Source organism: Micromys minutus (genome assembly GCF_963924665.1).
Source record: "Micromys minutus genome assembly, chromosome: 1".
NCBI lineage: Eukaryota > Metazoa > Chordata > Mammalia > Rodentia > Muridae > Micromys > Micromys minutus.
Window position 1 is genome coordinate 253,197,402 of NC_137969.1, and position 18,679 is coordinate 253,216,080.

At 54.7% G+C, this 18,679-nt stretch overlaps 2 protein-coding genes across 2 annotated transcripts; one reads left to right on the forward strand and one right to left on the reverse strand.

Moving 5' to 3' along the window:
- Nucleotides 1-4,255: 4,255 nt before the first annotated feature.
- CKB (creatine kinase B) lies at nucleotides 4,256-7,107 on the reverse strand. Its single transcript, XM_080927383.1, has 8 exons — nucleotides 7,051-7,107; nucleotides 6,595-6,802; nucleotides 6,252-6,406; nucleotides 6,040-6,172; nucleotides 5,710-5,881; nucleotides 5,025-5,148; nucleotides 4,714-4,903; nucleotides 4,256-4,631 (listed from the first exon to the last, which is right to left on the reverse strand). The coding sequence occupies exons 2-8, from the start codon at nucleotides 6,785-6,787 to the stop codon at nucleotides 4,453-4,455; spliced, it is 1,146 nt and encodes a 381-aa protein (XP_080783509.1). The 5' UTR covers nucleotides 6,788-6,802; nucleotides 7,051-7,107; the 3' UTR covers nucleotides 4,256-4,452.
- Nucleotides 7,108-12,325: 5,218 nt separating this feature from the next.
- On the forward strand, nucleotides 12,326-18,237 carry TRMT61A (tRNA methyltransferase 61A). Its single transcript, XM_080923623.1, has 4 exons — nucleotides 12,326-12,369; nucleotides 12,831-13,180; nucleotides 15,426-15,692; nucleotides 17,165-18,237. Exons 2-4 carry the CDS (start codon nucleotides 12,850-12,852, stop codon nucleotides 17,437-17,439), a joined length of 873 nt encoding a protein of 290 aa, XP_080779749.1. The 5' UTR covers nucleotides 12,326-12,369; nucleotides 12,831-12,849; the 3' UTR covers nucleotides 17,440-18,237.
- Nucleotides 18,238-18,679: the final 442 nt, after the last annotated feature.

The window sequence follows — 18,679 nt, forward strand, 5'->3', positions numbered from 1 at the left end:
GTCAGAAGCATCTACCAGAGCTTTGCTTTCAACTGAACAGATTTGTTTAGGTTTTTTCTTTTTGTTTGTTTTCCGAGACAAGGTTTTCTCTGTGAAGCCCTGGATGTCCTGGAACTCGCTCTATAGACCAGGCTGGCCACAAACTAAGGCCTGTCTGCCTCTGCTTCCTAAGTGCTGGGATTAAAGGTGTGTGTGCACCACCACACTCAGCTCTGCCTGGAATTTTGGTTGGTTGGTTGGGTGAGTGGGTAGTTTGGTTTGTCTTGGAACAATGTTGGCATAGTGAACACACTGCTTCTCAGCACCAGGTTGAAAAACTGATCAAGAATGCAGGCTAGAGAGAACAGTGAGCCAAGACTACAGTCGCAGCATAAAGCCCACTGTAGCAGTACCACCTTTGCTACTATAGGCGTGGTAGGGTTTATCAAATGGAGCCCTGCCTGAGCCAAGATACAAGCTACCAGACAGCCTGACACTCCATCAGACAACCTAGTGAGTCATCCTCAGTGTGGATAAAGCCAGAGGCAGGTTATCCTTCATTCCACCCGCATTCCAACCCTGATGACCCACAGTCTGCCTTGCTCTACAGTGACGCTGCTGTGAAGAGAGTTGGACCACAGTCTTGGTTGATCTCTTCCCCAGGAGTGGTTTAAGTACCAGAGGTTTCCATTAGGACCTAGTGGCTAAGTGTTACAGACACGGGAGCCCTACCTGTTTTCTGCAGACTGACCTTGTCCTCACATCCCAAGGTGGCTGCTTGAATGTCTGCCTTGGTGCCAAGCTGAGCACCAGAACTGTGTAGCTAAGGCAGTGGCCACCCATCAGTTTCATTGTAACGTGACCAGAGGGGGCTCCTGCCAGTCCTGCTTCTGTCCTCTTAAAGGGGTGTGCCACCATACCCAGCTATTGTTGAACTTTTAAGTAGGTAGGGACTGTATCTGCCAAGGTGTGGTAGTCGGGATGCCTGAGCCTCCTAAGCTCTTGCTCGGTATTAAAGGGTGTGATGGGACGGATGGCAGGAATCTGTGGGACACAGACCCGAGTCCCAGCTGACTGAAAAGCCTTGCTCCCTAGGCTGTCACCCACTACACCAGTAGGATGACTCTCCTTTTGTCAGTGGGAAGGATATTTAACCTGAATCCCTGTGGATACAATGTCTAACTGCTCCAGCATCTGGGTGGCTCATTAAGTACCAGGCTAGGTCAGAAATAGAAGTGCTGTGTAAGGAGCCCTGTGGGCAATTGCAGCCTTCTAAGCTACTATTGGGGGAAGCTGGACCCACCCCTGAAGAGCTCTGGATGCCCAGAAGTTAAACAGCAGAGAAATCAACCCATTGTCTGGGTTAGGCTTGACCTAGAGTTAGGCTTTTCTATCTGAGCCTCAGTTTCCCCACCATATGGGAGGCTGGCAGTGGATGCCTTCTTGCTACTGCCTTAAGGGACTCCCACCAGCCGTGACACATTAAAATCTTAAAATATAAATAGAAGGAAAAAAAAGAGAAATGTTCAGTTTTACTGGGACAGGGCCAAGGCTGTGGCTCAGCCGGCCAAGCACTAGCACAAAGCCCTTGGTTTAATCCTAAACACTGCACTGCAGAAATGGAGAGATTGTACACATCCATCATCCCAGCAGCCACTGGTTGGTGGAGGAAGGAGGATTTCCATTTCATCCTCGGGTACCTGGGAAAGATTGGGAAGGCAGCCCAGTGGTCAAGCACTTACCTAGCCTGTGCAGAGCCCTGAGCTTGACCCTCGACATGGCCAAAAACATCGCCTTACATAAGCAATACATGCTTCGCTGGAAGAAATTTGGGGAAAGAAGTATAAAGAAGGAAATCACCTGTCACCACCCACAGGCAGACTGTTCTGGGGGTTTTTCCATACATAATCTGTGTGGGATCTCAGTGCGAGCTGTTTTATAACCCGTGCTTGCTTCTCAGCCTGTCTTCACAGCACTGAGTGTGAAGTTTGCTTGCACAAAGTAGGAGGGATGGGGTTGGTCAAGCTTTTGTGTTGTTCAGGTAAGCGGGCCTGACCAGTTCTTTCCTTCTCAGCAGCTGTATTGCCTTGTTATTTGTTAGGATAGTGATATTCCTGGGTCATTGTCTAGAAATTCTACCAGCACCAGGGTGAAGGCTGGGGTTTTTCTTAATATGGTGGTTTGGTGTCTTAGAGGACCTCTATTATTGGACCACCCCATTGCTTGTGGCTCCAAGGTGGAATCCTCTGGCTGCTCCTGGTAAGAAATCAGGGCAATCCCAGACTTAGTATCACCAGACTGTCCCAGGGAGATGAGCCTCCACCCCGCCCCACGAGCACAGCACGTTCCTCTCTGGACCCACCCCGACGAAAGCCAAGCTCTATGCACCCCTTTGAATCTCAGATCCAGAGAATGAGCAGGGCTGTCCGGACTTCATAAGAAGTCCCATGGATGTAAGGAGCACGGGAGACAAATCCTGTCTCACCCAACACTGGTGCAGCTCACTGTGTAGTACAGCAAAGGGAACACAAGCAACAAAACTCTTCTGTCTGGGTAAGGTTGGAGTAGGATCCTCAGAGCCTCCAGAGGCCAGGAAGTGCCTGTAGCCAGGATACAGCTCAACCCTGGAAGCAGAATCCCCAAAGGGACTCTGCTGGTGGGATAGTCAGCTGTGTCTGAGTGGCTGCTCCAAGATGCACTTGAGATTCACTACCTGGGGGGAAATCTCTCTAGGCTAGGTTCTGTCCTCTGGGTCCTGCATAAGTAGAGTGGGGTTTCGGGCTGCAGCTCTCTGGACCCTTGGGGTTTGGATGGGGAAGGACACAGTGCTGTGTTTACCTCCAGTGGGATGGCGTCTGTCACATAGGGTTAGCTGGCCTGTTGGTAAGGGAAACCCTCACACATTGTTACTGATGTGTAACAGCAGACATGGAGGGTACACATAACCCCCTGTCCCCCTCCTGTAATCTGTACCTTCCCCTGTCCTTTGTTCATGGAAGTGGTTCTAAAGGCTATTTTCCCCTTAGTTTTTCAAGGCTTTTTCTTTGAAGTTCTGGAACTTGCTCTATAGATCAGACTGGCCTTGAGCTCAGAGCTCTGCCTGCCTCTGCCTTCCTAAAGGCATAGGCTTCCACTGCCCAGCTGTTTCTTGCCACCAGAATGAAGTCTACAATGTGGCTGGCCAAGCCCCACTAACTGGAAGACATAAAAGCTGAGAGAATGGTCTAGTGGGGGCCCCAGGTCTCCCTGACAGAAGCACTAGCAACAAACTTGCTAGGACATCTGAAGAGACCAAGGACACTAAAGAGAGATACAGAGGTCCCTGTCCCCTGTTCTTCTAGGGAACCTGCTCTGTCCTATGCCTAGCTCACCCAATGAGGTGCATTCTGACAGCACCCTACAAAGCTCAGTCTTCACACTAGAGTTTCTCCCCAGCTCAATGCTGCCTCCCCATCTACTGGGTCTGGATATTAAGTCTGTGTTGATCACTGGCTAAGCCTGTGGTGAGCCTGACCAGCAGGTGGCAGCACAAGACTGTCTTCTTGGAAGAGTCACAATGGGGGTGGGGAACTGTAGTCCCAGCCCTTGGTTGACATTTTTTTCCTTTCTCAGCTTTCAAATATGGGCCAGATCTTTTCATGAGGCCCAGCCAGGATAAGCCACCATGAAGGCAGCCAAGCCTTGTGTGTGCCCCCTTACGTGAGCCTTGGGAGTGTCTCCCCTTTGACCTGTTCAGGGACAGGTCACAGCAGAGCCCCTCTAACTACTACTGTCCCGTCTCCTAGATGACGTGGCACAAAAGCTAGGAGTGGAAGCAAGGGTTGTCTCCAGGGCCCCAGAGAGGAAGCTGTAAACAAGAGGGCCGGACTGAAGTTCTTGCTGCTCTCTGGACGGGGCTAGACCTGGGCAGGATCGGGAGGAGAGGGGATTTTATTTAAGAATTGGAGTGGGTGTTGGAGCCTGGAGGGGAAGGAAGTGAGGAGATAGGACCTTGGATCTTCAGGCTGCCAGGAACACGGCAGAAACTGGGGAAGATGTCAAGTTTCTGACTCTCTTTAGCTGGCTGGAGCTAAGGAAATACTAGGCTCCACCCTACAAGCACAAATGTCCTTAGATGCTCAGGCTAGACATCCAAACCTCAAGGATCCCTCCCCTCCCTCTCTGCCCTTCTATAGCTCAAGTTTCATCTGCTCGGTGAGATGGCACAGAAGGCCAGTCCCCTCCACTCCCCCCCCCCCCATCCCTCAGAAGAAAGGAGAAGCAACACTCAGATAGGGCAGGTCAAACCCTAGTTTATTTCAGTGTCAGCAACAGCTTAGCCATCAAAAAAATAAACTCTAGCCAGGGCGACAGAAGTCTCTACAGCGAGGCTAAGGGCTCAGCCGCGAGGCGGCAGACATCAAGGATGCATGGTGGGCACTGCCCAGGTAATAAGTTAGGAAGCGGCAGCCTGGTGGTGGCGAGGGCCAGGTTTCACTTCTGGGCGGGCATGAGGTCATCGATAGCCTGACCCTGCTCAAGCCGCTGCTCCATCTCAATGAGCAGCTTCACTCCGTCCACCACCATCTGCACCAGCTCCACCTCCGAGAAGCCCAGGCGGTCAGCGTTGGAGACATCAAAAACCCCACCGACGGCAGCGGTGTCCACGCCACCTGGGAGTGGGAGACAAGCAGGTCAGCGGGGGCTGAGGAAACCTGCATTTACTGCTTCTCACCTGTGCGGTCTGCCCCTCACCTGTGCCCCGCTTCTGAAGCCGCAGCCGCTTGAGCACCTCGGAGAACTTCTCGTGCTTCCCCAGGTGGGGCAGCTTGATGTGCACACCTGCCCGAAGTCCGGTGCCCAGGTTGGATGGGCACGTGAGGATGTAGCCCAGGTGAGGGTTCCACATGAACTCATAGTTCTTAGACTTGAACAGAGTTTCAATCTGAAGGGGAAGGCAAAGTTAAGAGGGGAAGCCTGGGAAATGTGGGCTGGGATCCGTCCCGACCCCTCCCTAACACCAAACCCCTAGTGAGCAGGCCCTGGGTGTGAGCACCAGGCCTGACCTGAGTGAGGCCAGTGCAGAATCGGGTGAACACTTCCTTCATGTTGCCCCCTTTCTGCATGGAGATGACACGCAGGTGGTCCTCCTCGTTGATCCACACCAGGAAAGTTTTATTGTCATTGTGCCTAGAGGAGGGGTATAGTCAAGCCAAAGTCCCTGCCAGAATGTGGCCTTAGATCACACCCAGAAAGACGCCATAGGTGGGTGACCTCGAACAAAAAGAGCTTCCCAAGTGCTGGAGTGTGTGGGCTATCACCAAGACGCCAATCCCAGCAACATTGGAGAAGGCAGGGAGGCCAGGGCATCTCATGTACACCTCGATCACCAGTCATGCTGTGTGACCTGAAAGGGTCTGGAGCAGCCCAGAGGAAGCACGCCTCCGCCCGCCCAGTCTGCAGGGATAGGACGGGTGCGGAGGCTTTTGCGTCACTGGCACCTGGCAGAATCCCGGCGGAATAAGGAGGTGAGAAGGAGGAGAGAAAACAAGAAGTGCCGGCTCCCAGGAGGAGGGCGGAGAACAGACGCCAAAGAGACTGGTCACCACCCTTGAATCCCTGGAGACTGCGGCCTCCCGCAGCGCAGAGACCTCGTCTTCCGCAGAACCAAGGTCACCTGCACCGCACAGGCTAGGAATAAAGGCCCGGCCCCACCTTCCGGGGACAGGGGTGGGGAAAGAAGGTTCCTACCATATGCCGCGAGCATCCGGCCAGTCGCGGGCCATGCCCGAGGCCAGCAGCAGAGGCGACACAGGCTTGTCAAAGAGGAAGTGGTCGTCAATGAGCTGCTGCTGCTCCGCCTCGGTCATGCTCTTGAGCGCGTAGTACCTGCCAGACAGGTCGCCATCCAGGCTGGACAGGGCTGCGAGGTGCAGAGTTCAAGAACCGAGTGAGCGGGCGAGCAAGCTCGCTGTCCCGCCCGCGGCAATGTGTCCCCTCGGGCCAAGGTGGGTTCTTCCACCCTCAGTCCCCTGGAGAAACGCACGCGCGCAGCTCTGGCTGCTAATACTGGGCCCCTACCTTCTACTGCCAGCTTCTCGATGGCGCGGCGCTCCCCGCGGCTGCAGTGCGGGGGGAGACAAAAGCCGCGGATGCTGCGGCCTGTGCGCACCCGCGAGCTCAGCACGTAGTTGGGATCCAGGTCATCGCCGCCCTGAGGATGCAAGGTGGCGGCCTGAGTGAGCGCCGAGACCCCTCTCCCCAGCACGCCCAGACCCCGACGCCCCGGAAACCTGCAGGTTGTCTGGGTTGAGGTCGGTCTTGTGCTCATCGCTGGGCTGGTAGCCGCCGTGCCGGTCCTCAATAATGGGGTCGAAAAGGTCCTTGAATACATCGTAACTCTCCTCGTCGCCCGCCACAGCACCCACTGTCATGATGTACGGGTGGCCTGGAGGAGGGGCGCGACGACAGTGACGTCACCGCCAGGCAGGAGCAAACTGCTGACGCCCTTATGGCTAAGGGCAGAGGGGACCAGGGGACGCCAGCCCGCCGAAGGTTCAGGGAAGAGCAGTGGGCTTCTTGCCCGGGGGGGCTTCTTGGGGAGGCGGAAGCCTGACGCTACAGGGGTGTGCATACCGGGATTGTCTACGCCAGTCTGAATGGCGTCGTCCAACGTAAAGCCGCTCGGCGTGCACTTGGCACGGAGCTCGGCGTACAGCTCGGGGGTCAGCACCTTGGCCATATGGTTGTTGTGGCTGCTCAGATCAGGGAACTCATCCTCGGCCGGGAAGCGCAGCTTCTGCGTATTATGGCTGTTGGAGAAGGGCATGGCGGCGGCAGCGGGCTACAGGGAAGAGCAGGGTCAGAGGAGCTTTACACACCGGCCTCCCGGGACCTGCAGACCACTGGGGACCCCCGAGGCTTTCCCCGGAGGTCACCAAGGTCAGCGGGGTCTGCATCGTCTAAGCCCGGCGCATCCCAAGTTAGTCGGCCGGTCCGGTGCGCGCTCCCGGCAGCGAGGCTGCGCGTGATGCCCCCCACCCCGCCGCGTAGTGCCCCGCAGGGCTACCCCAGACCCTTGGACCCGCTCACCGGGATGCCGGACGGAGCAGGGGCGCAGACTGCCTGTGCTTGCAGCTCCTGGCGCAGCGCAGAGGAACGAACGCCGCTCGCTGCTCCCTGAGCTCTTAAGAGGCGCGTCGCCGGCCTCCCATTGGTGGCTATTTATAGCCCATTCATTCCATTGGCCCGCGCTTTGGGGTGGTGCCGCTGCTTTGTCCGAGGAAGCAGCCCTCGACACCCCCAGAGACCCACCCCAGCGGTCCCCGAGTCTGGACCCCGCTGCTCAGTTTGGTCACCCCCGTGGCGCTCGCGTAGGATCTCGAAGACTAACCCCAGGGCGGTAGATACACTTAGACCTGCTTCACACACGCTGCTTTGGGGCAGGAAACTGAGTCTGGGAAGCCAGTTAGCGCCTGAGGCTCCCGCTTTCCCTGCCTCTTGCCTCTCTGGCCGACAGAGGTGTAGAAGGGATCATGGCTAGAAAGTCCAGGTTTTTAACTTTGGGGTACGGCTTCCATCCACAGCATCAAGACGGTACAGAGCCGCTGACCTTCCTCAAGGTGCCTGCGGGCATCTCCTGGGTGTTCTTGGTGCAACACCGGAGGCGCAGTCTGGCTGCGGTCCCGCCCGGAAGCACCCAGGGTGTTCTGACCTTGGGCGGGCTCTAAGAAATTTAGCCAAGACCCTTGGACCCAGACCCTGAAAGATTCAAGACAATGGGCTCCTAGAGACTGTTTTTGAATCTCCAGTTTCCCTGGCCCTTTTCTCGGGGCACCCGTTTCTACCACCCCACCCACAAAGTACCTACCCACCGTCGGCAGCGTCGGCAGGCAAACTGGAGGTGGAGAAAGCACCAGTCAAAAGTAAACTTATTAATCAGATCCAACACATTGAAAAAGTCTCTCTCCAGTGCCCCACACACGCAGGTACAGGGAAAACAGGAATTTGACCACAGCCAGTGCCGGTTGTGAATTGGAATGTGTGGAGACAGGCGTTTGCACCCTGCCTGTAGCTGCCAGCAGCTTCATCTTTTCTCGAAAGTAATTTGGCAGTATTTATTAATTTTTTTTTTTTTTAGATTGCTCCATGACCTAGCGATCCCACTTCTAGGAATCCAGCCTGTAGAAAGACGGCATCCCTTCTCTACAAATAGATCCGGAACCGTGTGGAAGGAAAGAAAGACAAGTTTGGGTTCGACCTGATGCTCCTTAGGGGATGGCCGTGGGTAGAAACGTGTACAGAATGGTAGACGGTACCATAGATACAAATATAGAGGTGAGGCCGGGTATGGTGCCACACCCCTCCAATCCCAGCACTCGGGAGGCAGAGGCAGGCAGATCTCTGAGTTTGAGGCCAGCCTGGTCTACAAAGGGAGTCCAGCACAGCCAGGGCTCTGTTCCAAAGAGAAGCCTTCGTCTTAGTGTGTTTGATAGAATGAATATCTTCAGTCATTTGTCTCTTTCTATAGCCTTGGAGCTCACTGTGTAGACCACATGGGTCTCAGAGATCTGCCTGCTTCTGCATACCCAAGTCTGGACTTAAAGGTCTGCCCTGCTCTGAGGGATTGCAGTTCAAAGCCTAGCTTCAGAGAACTGAGAGCACCCTTAAGCCTCAGAGGAAAAGAAGCTGAAGATGCCTTTGGGGGAGACTGCTCCACCTGCACCTCCAGCCACATGGGAACATGGAAATGCACAAGAGGCACAGGGACCCTGCCTTTCTGTGGAGGCAGGCTGCCCCGAGGTATGACAGAAATTCCCGGGCTGAGAGAGAATGTGCAAGCTAGAGGGCTCCAGAGCGGAGAACTGGGGCAGAAAACCTTCCTGCCTGCTTCTGCCTGTGTGAGCATGAAAAGCCACTGTTCTGTCCCCAGAGCTATTGCAGAGACTCCTCAGTCTCGCTCACCCCGTCAGCTTCAACCTCTTCCTGTCTCAGCATCCCAAGTTCTGATATTATAGGATGGAGCCACCCTGCCCAGGTCACATCACAACCTTACATAAGAAGGGGTTCCAGGAGTCAGGAGGAAGAGGCACATGTCTATCTGTGCATGAAGGCCAGCCTAGTCTACACTGTGAGGGGCAGGATGATCAGGAATGCAAGGCCAGCCTGGGCTCCAGGAGCTTGACATTGGCTAGACAGCAGGTGTGCCATCAGCCTGTGTTCCATGCTCCCTGCAGCCCCTCCCCATCTCAGACATGTCTGCAGCTGCCTACCCAGTCCCTACCCCTTTCAGGGAAGCTGGTTCCGCTTAAGCCCTAGTACTCAAGTTTCTGTTTGTAAAATAGGAAGCAGACTTGTTATCTAGGCTGGAGATGGGGGTAGGGGGCTCAGGACTTCCTCTTTGTCTCCAGGACTTAGAGCTTCTTAGCCCTTTCTTCTTCCTTACCCCTTCCCATCTCCCTGCCAGGGCAAGACCAGGACTCTAGGTGAGGTGAGGAACAGAAGGCAGGACTGCCTGAAGTGCCCATCCCAGCAGTAAGCCACACCTAGCACAGGGACAGGCTCCCTGTGACATTTGACCTCTGTCCTGTTCTACTGCAGATGCACAAAGGAAGATACACAAGGAAGTGCTGGCTCAGAGGTCCAGATATTTCCCAGTGGTCCTAGGGTGACCACCTTTGGGACATTGTGCAGATTCAGAGAGAAGAGAACATATGACAGCTATAGTGGAGGTGATAACAGGGAAGGGAGGTGAAGGGGCCCTCATAGTGCCTTCAGGTCACAATAGCAATGTGAGCCCCCTCCCCCCGGGGTGTTACTTGAAGTCTTGGTGGCCCTCAGAGCAAGGGAACAAGATAGGGGTCTGCTGACCCAGCTGTGTTCCTGACTGTGGACCTGCGCTATCTTCAGAAATCAGTAGCTGGCCTGGCAGCTTCCGGGCAAGAAGCTGAATGACATCACCCTCCAGATTTATGGTCCCATCTCCTTCAAAATCACACCAAGTCATACATTAACCACAGACCAGGAAGGGGCCTCAAAGGAGTCACAGGATTTTTTATTCATAGAGCATGGTTCAGTCCAGCAGGGCAGGTAGAGAAACAGGCCCCTGGGCTCCAGGTTCCACAGAGACCATCCACAGCCCGACAGTCTGCCCCCTTGCTCATGGAACACAAAGGGGGAAGTTGGCAGAGGTCAGAAGAGGGGTGGCGGGTGCAGGACCCAGTGCCGCAAGGAGGCTGTGCCAGTCAAAGGGGACTGTTGGCAACCTAGGCTCTGCCAGAGGTGCAGGTGGAACACCTCCCCCAAAGGCATCTTCAGCATCTTTTCTTCTGGGGAGGCCTCTGCTCTTGCTCACGTGTGCTCTCAGTTCGCTGAAACGAGGCTTCGAACTGCAATCTCTCAGGCCAGGGTGAAGCGCGCCTTTAAACCCAGTATTTGGTAGGCAGAGGCACACAGGTCTCTTTGATCTGACACCATGATCTACATAGTGACTTCCAGACCATCCAGGGATATATAGGGAGACAGTCTCAATGACAAAAGTTAGTCCTGCTTGAACCATGTTGTCTGTACAATGTTACACAAATTAACCTTCTGTTCCCCATCTGTAAAGTGGCCATAAAATAAAAAACGGGGACGGTTCAATGACACATGCTGACTACATGTAGCATCTGTTCTTATTAGGAAAACTCGGTGTATAAACCACCCTGGGAAATCTCCCCAGCCCTACCTCACCAGCTATGGAGGCTGGTTTTTTTTTTTTTTTAAGACTTCTTTATTTATTATCTATAAGTACACTGTAGCTGTTTTCAGACACACCAGAAGAGGGCATCAGATCTAATTACAGATGGTTGTGAGCCACCATGTGGTGCCTGGGAATTGAACTCAGGACCTCTAGAAGAGCAGCCAGTGCTGTTAACCACTGAGCCATCTCTCCAGCCCCATGGAGGCTGGTTCTACTAGAGGACTTCAAGCTGAGGTTAGGCATGACAGATGGCTAGTTCTCAGAAGGTGGATTGAAGAAGGTACACAGGAAGGACTGGGAAGCCAGCACTGGGTAACTGGAACCAAGGGAAACCCCCCTTGTTGAACTCATAGGTTGAGTGGGGATGTAATCAGGCCTGGTCTCCATGCCACCGAGAAGCTGGGGAAGAGGAACCTCCCAGGAGAAGTGGAAAGTCTAACTCTCCAGAGGAGCAATTAGGATGTGTATTGGGCTGTGCACCACCAAGGGAATGAAGCACCCTGTTAGAACAGGGGTTCTGGAGCTGTGGATATGGCTGGAATGTCTCAACTGAAAGTGCAACATCACAGAATGAGTGACCAAGAACACCCCTCATTGCCTGTCCTTCCAGGGTTATCATATTAAGATCAGTCAGGGCAGAAATCTGAGGAGGTCTGAAGTCAGGCACCTGAGTTTCTAGGGCAAGGACATTACAGGTTAGCCTAGCCTGGCCCCAAAGGATCCCTATGCTGGTAGGATTCTAGAAAAGGCAGGCTGCGTCACCCCCATTTTACCAGACTACAATAGCCTCCTCGCTGGAGAGTACAGCCTAAAGTTGGTCGCTGATACTGGTTCTAAACAGCTTAAGTCTCATCCTCTCCAGTTCTGCCAGCTGAGCTCTGCGGGAAGGCTCTCCACTCTCTCTGCCCCATCCCTACTCCCCTCTCTATTGTAAGCATCCAAGGGAAGACTTCCTTCACGAGGATCCCATGAGGGCTCTGGATCAGCTTTGCTGAGACAAAATACCACAACAGCTTGCCCTCCAGCAGCCTCTCTCTCAGGGCACTAGTGAGTCCACTTCATAGGCTCTCAAGATGCCAGGGATCCTAGGAGGGGACTCTATGCTCTCCCTCTCAGGGAAGACCTGGACTTGGGCCACTTTTAGAGAATACTTCAGAGTAACCCAACTCCGAATGCTCCGCCCAGTCCTAGCCAAAGTCTTTGCACTTATTCTTGTCCCTTTGCCCTGTGGCTCCACTTTCTGGCATTTATCCTGGAGCTCAGACAGGGTGTTTCAGAGCCGTTTGCAATGACAAAATGTCCTAGTGGGCCATAGTAGGAAGGCCCTGGGATTGCAATTGTCAAAGTGCTCTTTAGGGTCAGGCATATCCTGCGGGCAGAAGCTTCATGCACTGGGCAACCCTAAAAGGCCACACGCGGACAAGCCGCTGGTGAACAGGGGACTTTTATTTTGCACAGTGCTCGGATCTCTTAGGCAACACGCAAGTATAAGTATGCACAGAAGAACACAGCCGCGGAAACGCCAGCCAGGAAACGTCCTTCGGGAGCGCGCAAAGGACAGCGCGGCGGCTCCCAGCAACCCCTGCGCTGGTTTGGCGTCATCAAAGAGCACCGGAAGTGCGGCGGCCGCCGCGGAGCCACGTGTGGGTCCGAGAGCCGGCTTATGCCGCGTAAGTTTCCGAGCTTGGAGCGGCGCTTCGGGCTTGCTGGCAGGTCCCGAGCTGTTCGGCGGGAAGCCAGCCTTCCCTGCTGTCGGGAGTCCTCCGTGTAGACTCTGGGCTAGGGGGTACAGGGAATCCAGGCTCGGAGGTGGCTTCTTCCCCCTGCTGGTGCACGCTTGTCAGAGGCCGTAGCCTTCACTCTGGGGGGATAGAGAAAAGACTATATTCTGGTCCTTCCTGTGTGGGAATCCTTGGGCTTCGGCCACTGCTCACTCACTCTCTCTGTGTCCTCCGAGAACCGAGCCCCCTAGAAGAGCTCTATAGGTTATGCTAGAGTGCAGCCCTGTTTGGTTACCTAAACAAACCAGCTAACCCTGCTCAGAACCCAGGCCCCACAGACCTCTCTGTCCAGACCTCAGACCTTCATCCTGCTGGTCCTCTGACCTCACGCCCACACACCACTTCTGCAGGTCCCTGAGAGTTAGCACCATGAGTTTTGTGGCATACGAGGAGCTGATCAAGGAAGGCGACACAGCCATCCTGTCACTGGGCCATGGCTCAATGGTGGCAGTGCGTGTGCAGCGTGGGGCACAGACCCAGACCCGGCATGGCGTCCTGCGGCACTCAGTGGACCTCATTGGCCGCCCATTTGGCTCCAAGGTGATTTGCAGCAGAGGCGGCTGGGTGTATGTGCTGCACCCGACGCCTGAGCTCTGGACAGTGAACCTTCCTCACCGCACACAGATCCTCTACTCCACCGACATTGCCTTACTCACCATGATGCTGGAGCTGCGGCCCGGTTCTGTTGTCTGTGAATCAGGTGAGCTCCTCCCGTGTCTTCTGAGCTGAGCACATTCATGAACGTAGGAGTCAGAACCACAGTTAAGACAGCTTGCAGCCACCCCTTCTTGCAGGTGTGTGCTGAACTACTTGGTTTTTATTCTAGCTTTTATTTAGCAGCTCCGCTTGCTAGGGAGGGTGTGAGTGCAGGGAGTGAAGACAAAAACAGTAGTAGCTGCTGTCTTTGAAATGGCAGCTGGCAGGGGCTAACCTGCTGTGGAGAAGAAAGAGGAGGAGGTGGTGGTTCCCTGTGAGGATCAGAGCTAGCCTTGCTTGATGCTGGCCAGGTGCTGGCTGCTTATCTCTAGGCCAGCTGCCCCTGCCCAGAGCTCATTATACAGAGAATTCTGCCCCACACTTTTTCACAGCTAGCCTCTCCCCTCTTTCCATGGAAGATTAGTGCTGTCACTGATACAAGGCCAGGAGGCGGCTAGAAGTGTCTGAGCTAGTTGTCTGTCACATACCCACCTGTAGGTACTACGGCTACTGGGTGCAGCAATCTAGGCATGTACCTCTGCCAAGAATGTCCCCAGGATCAGCTGTGGCTAGATCCTTGGTGGTGTTTCTTGTGGGCTAAGAAGCTGGGGTCCAGAGTCACAAGAGGCCCCCTTCTCCCTGTTGCTGGCTTTCTGGGGCTTTATAATGTCCTAAACCTCTGAAGCAAGAGAACAGACAGCAGACTTTAGAGTCAGCTCCAACAGCTCTCCTCTTGTACTTGCATTAGGCTATCTTCTCTCAGGCCTTCACCCTGTTTCAGTCGCCACAGGGAGTTCTGTGCTCCCATGTGGTGTCAGGTCCCTTCTCTGCCCTCTGAAAGACAGGACCGGCAGTGAGCCCGGTGACTGTTCAGTGCTGTTGATTTGTGCGGAGCTTATAAGACAGGGAAGCTTGTTTGAAGATGACTCAGGGATCTGAGAAGGTGACCTTTGAGTTAAAAAATGAGGTGCTACCAAAAGCCAAAGAAAAGCCCGCCAGTACCCTGAGGTAAAAGCATGACTCCTGGGCGTGTTGGGATGGAGATCAGTGTAGCTGCTTCGGAGCATGAGGGCAAAGGAGCAGTGAATGAGAATGGGAGGCAAGAGGGTGCCCTCGGGGAGCTAGCAGAAGTCTTGAGTCTCCCGAGAATGGGAAGGTCAGCCCTGCCACTGTTAAGGGCGGGTCTGACTGACCGGAGTGAAAGAGCAGAGACTCCCTTGAGCAGTGAGGGAGGAGCCTGGTGGATGAGGCCCCCATGTGGGAGGAGAAATCAATGGTAGGCTGGAGGTGGGGTGTCCGTGTGGTTGGGTGACTGGACAGTCTGGCCCCTGCAGTAGGTGTTCCTTCCCGGGTCTTGGAGTCATCAGGATTGGATGGGGTCCATCTTGCTCTTAGAGGTTTTAGGGTGGGGTTGAAAGAGCACTGTTACAGTGGGGCACATTGCTGGAAGTGGTCAACAAGCACCGTACTTAGAGCTGTGGGAGGGACAGTTATAGGGATGAGTGGAGACAGAGCTAGCCCAGGTCCTGGAGTATATGAAGTCAGGTGAAGAAGGTTAAGTCCTGCCTCTAAGGAAGAGCTGAGGTTTGCTTTTTTGTTTGTTTTTAAGTCAGGGTTTCTCTGTGTAGCCCTGGCTGTCCTAAAACTTCCTTTGTAGACCAGGCTGGCCTCAGACTTAGATATCTGCCTGCTTTTGCCTCCCAGATGCTGGGATTAAAGGTGTGCACCACCGCTGCCTGGAGGGTCTGGTCTCTGACAGACTGATGACATGGGAAGGTGGTGCAGGTTGGCTTTCTATCATGGGGATAGGTTTAGCAGGGCTGGTATCATGGGGAGAGTTGTGTCAAGGAGCTCATAGGACGAAATAAGACGGGCAGCTGTTAGCAAGACCCGTGGGTTAACGGTAGTGTGGGGGCCAGGTCCCAGGAAGTGTAGGCCCAGCATTAGCTCTGCCTAGTCTCACCTGTGTCGGCCGCACTGAAGCTATGCTTCACATTCATTTGTTCTCTGTGTACTGGGTGGGGCTGCCACGTCCCTACCTGTGCCAAAGCTACACAGCCCATCAACTCCAGCCCCAGCATCCCAAACCCAAGACTGAGGCTGCCAAGAACAGACATGCACCTCATGTAGTGACAGCCGTCTCTGCCCTCATATGCCTGGTATGAAAGCCTTCCTCCTGGAGAGGAGGAGCTGTTGATGGGTGGCTGGTCCTCAAGGGACCCCTCAATCCTTCATGTTTCTCCTGCCAGGCACAGGCAGTGGCTCTGTATCCCATGCAATCATCCGCAGTATCGCCCCCACTGGCCACCTACACACGGTAGAGTTCCATCAGCAGCGGGCAGACAAGGCCCGGGAGGAGTTCCAGGAACATCGGGTGAGCCAATGGGTGACTGTGCACACCCAGGATGTTTGCCGTAGTGGCTTCGGTGTGGTTCACGTGGCTGACGCTGTCTTCTTGGATATCCCATCACCCTGGGAAGCTGTGGGCCATGCCTGGGATGCCCTCAAGGTTGAAGGTGCGTCAGTGGTGTTGGTAAGGGTGCTGGGAGGGGGCTGAGCTTCTGGGTCACCTGGAATCCAGGAAGACCCTGGTACCTGAGGATCACACTATAGTAACAGCCAGATCAAGGGTTCTTTTTGGCCCATAATGAGTACTGGCTCAGGCTGGCTGGAGATCAGGGTTAGAGAAGATGGGTCCCATTCTCCAGCCAAGATGGGAACTCATGGGGCCCTGGGGCCCCGACAACTCTGCCCAAGTGCGGGCAGGATCTGCATGATGGGACGGGCCAGGATCCAAGATGGAGGTCATAGGTAGTCCCCTACCCACAGCCATTTCCTGTAGACTCCCTACACCATGCTGCAGAGCCAGACAGCTGGACCCTTTTAGGGAAGATGCCGAGGGTAGAGAGAGGCGGAGCGATGGGAAGGCCTGGAGAAGGTCGGCCAAGAGCCAGAGTCGGCTGCTTAGTCCCAGGGATTTCGCCTTTTCTGGAGAAGAAGCAGGCTTGGCAACCAAGGCTGCTCTCCGCCTAGCTCTGTGCAGAGGGCGGGAGAGGCTCTCCTGCTGCCCAGACCTCTGTCCCTGCTGTCTGCTGAGGTGGCCTAAGGGAACGCCTGGGGGCCTACACCTGAAAGTTTCCTGATGCAGGGTCTTTGGTGCAGTCTTGGTGATAGCTGAGCCAGGGAGGTGAGCCTTCTTACAAAGTAGTCAGAGGCACCTCTGTCTTTTTTTGGTCTTGTCCCATGACCCATGTCCACCTCTTCTGGGCCCTTTCCCCAGATCTTTATCCTCCGGGTCCTTCGATGTTTTTTGTAGGCTTGGTGTTTTCAAACACTCCCTATCTCTGGTGGCCTTTAGCAAGGAGGATGTGGTGTGATTGCTGTTTAGTGACAGTGGGCTCTATCCTGGCATCAGGGAGCACTGTGGGTACCAGGCCTAGGACATTTGTACACACTCCATCTCTGCCATGACTTGCTCATGAGCCCTGCCAAGATAGGGATAGGCTACTTTCACCGTCTGGGCAGGCTGAGTGAAGCCTGTGGGCTGCCCCAGTGGGCGGCAGCAGGGAGGAGCTCAAACTGTGCTCCCTGGAGGCTCCTCCTGTTCCCAAGAGCCAACGACAGCCTCTAATTTCCTGTGACAGCAACAGCCCACACACCGCCCCATGCTGCCCTATTGTTAGAGCTATTCTTGGGACTGGCTCTGACAGCCCTGACCCCCAGCCCTCCACTGCCTCCTACAAGGCAGGATGCTGATACCTACTGGCCAGGAGACCTAGGCATCTTGGTCTTGGGCCTGGCTACTGACCTGGGCTTCTGCCCAAAGGAAGCCTAGCAGGTAGGGTACAACTGTGTAGCTTCCCAAGGCCCTTGCATTGCGACATGGTCTGAGAGCTTACAGTCTACAGTCAGTCTTGAGCCAGCTTCCGGTCCAAGGTGGCTGTGGATGCCACTACACTACCCTCTGACCTGTGTCTTGCTCCTGCAGGTGGTCGCTTCTGCTCCTTCTCTCCGTGCATTGAGCAGGTGCAGCGCACGTGCCAGGCACTGGCATCCCATGGCTTCACAGAGCTCAGCACCCTGGAGGTACTGCCACAGGTCTACAATGTGCGCACTGTCAGCCTGCCCTTGCCTGACCTGGGAGCCAACGACTTAGAGGTCAACGTGAGCTCTGATGCTAGCCCCTTCCGGAGTGGCACACCCATGAAAGAGACTGTGGGCCACACTGGCTACCTGACTTTTGCCACCAAGACCCCAGGCTAGTGGGCCTACAAAGGACTATCAGAGGCAAGCAGAGAGGCCAGAGGCTGCCTTATATGGTCAGCCACTGCCTGTGTGGCTTGTGTTTAGAAAGAGATGGGGGAGGGACCTCCTGGGTGGTTGAGGGGGGTGAGTAGGCTGGCCCTGCTCAGTCGGGAGGCATTCCTATCTTCTGAGGGGAAGCCTCCCTTCACTGCCCAGCTCAAGCTCTGGCCTGGCTCTTTGTTGTCAACATGAAGTTTCCTCGCTGTAGGTTTTCCTGGGAGACCAAATAGTACAAGTTGAGGGCGGTGGAAACTTCGGGTGCTGCCTGAAGCCTGGGCTGACCTACAGGAGCATTGGACTGGCCCTTCTTTGGTCCAAGGCTCCAGCCCCTGGTGGTCCAGAGCATAGCCAGAAGCTGTGGTTAAGCTAAGATAACCTGGGTCTACTCTCTGTACTTCCCTGAGGCTGATGGAGGGACCAGGCTGGCCTAGGATCAAAGGAGGTGACTCCATAATCTTGTGCTGCACAGGCTCTGTGTTGGGCATCATCCTGTGGAGACGGAGTGCAGCAGGACAGGCCCATGCTTCCAGTGACCTGTCAGGAGCTGGGGTCAGAGAGCAGGTCATGGAGGAGGCTTTGCATGGACTTGCTACATGTGTCACCTTGGGCCTGGTGTCCATTCCCGCTATGTGTCTAGCTTCAAGGGACTTTCAATGCTCAGATCATGTTGGTGTGAGCTGCCTTGCAGCTGCCGGTGATGCATGGAACCAGCCATTGAGAGACTCACCCAAGTCATGTTGATAATGACACATTGTCATATGTCATACCCGAGGTACCTAAAGGAGCAATAAATGTTTTACCCACTCTGCTTATTCTCCTGGGGCTGTCCTTCAGCTGTGGTGAGCCCACTGCTCCACACACACTTGGCTTCCTGACCTCTTTCAGCTCTGCCCTGAGTAGGCACTATGGGGTTTCTGAGCTCTAGGACAGCACTACAGGACTTTTCACAAAGGCATGTCCTAGGCTTCTTCCCATAGTCCTATGAGGACCTAACTCAGCGTTCCTGGGGTTGTCTTCCCAGTGTAATATCAACTATAGGTCTTGGAGACCCATGTCCTGAGGCCTGTGTACCCTCAGAGCTGTTCAGGCTCCCTAGGACTACTAGCCTCGTTCCCGGGGCTTATCCTCCCTCTGGGGCCTGGTCTCAGCTCTAACGTAATGCCTAGCCTAAAGGTCTGAGGCGAGGTCCCCTGGCATG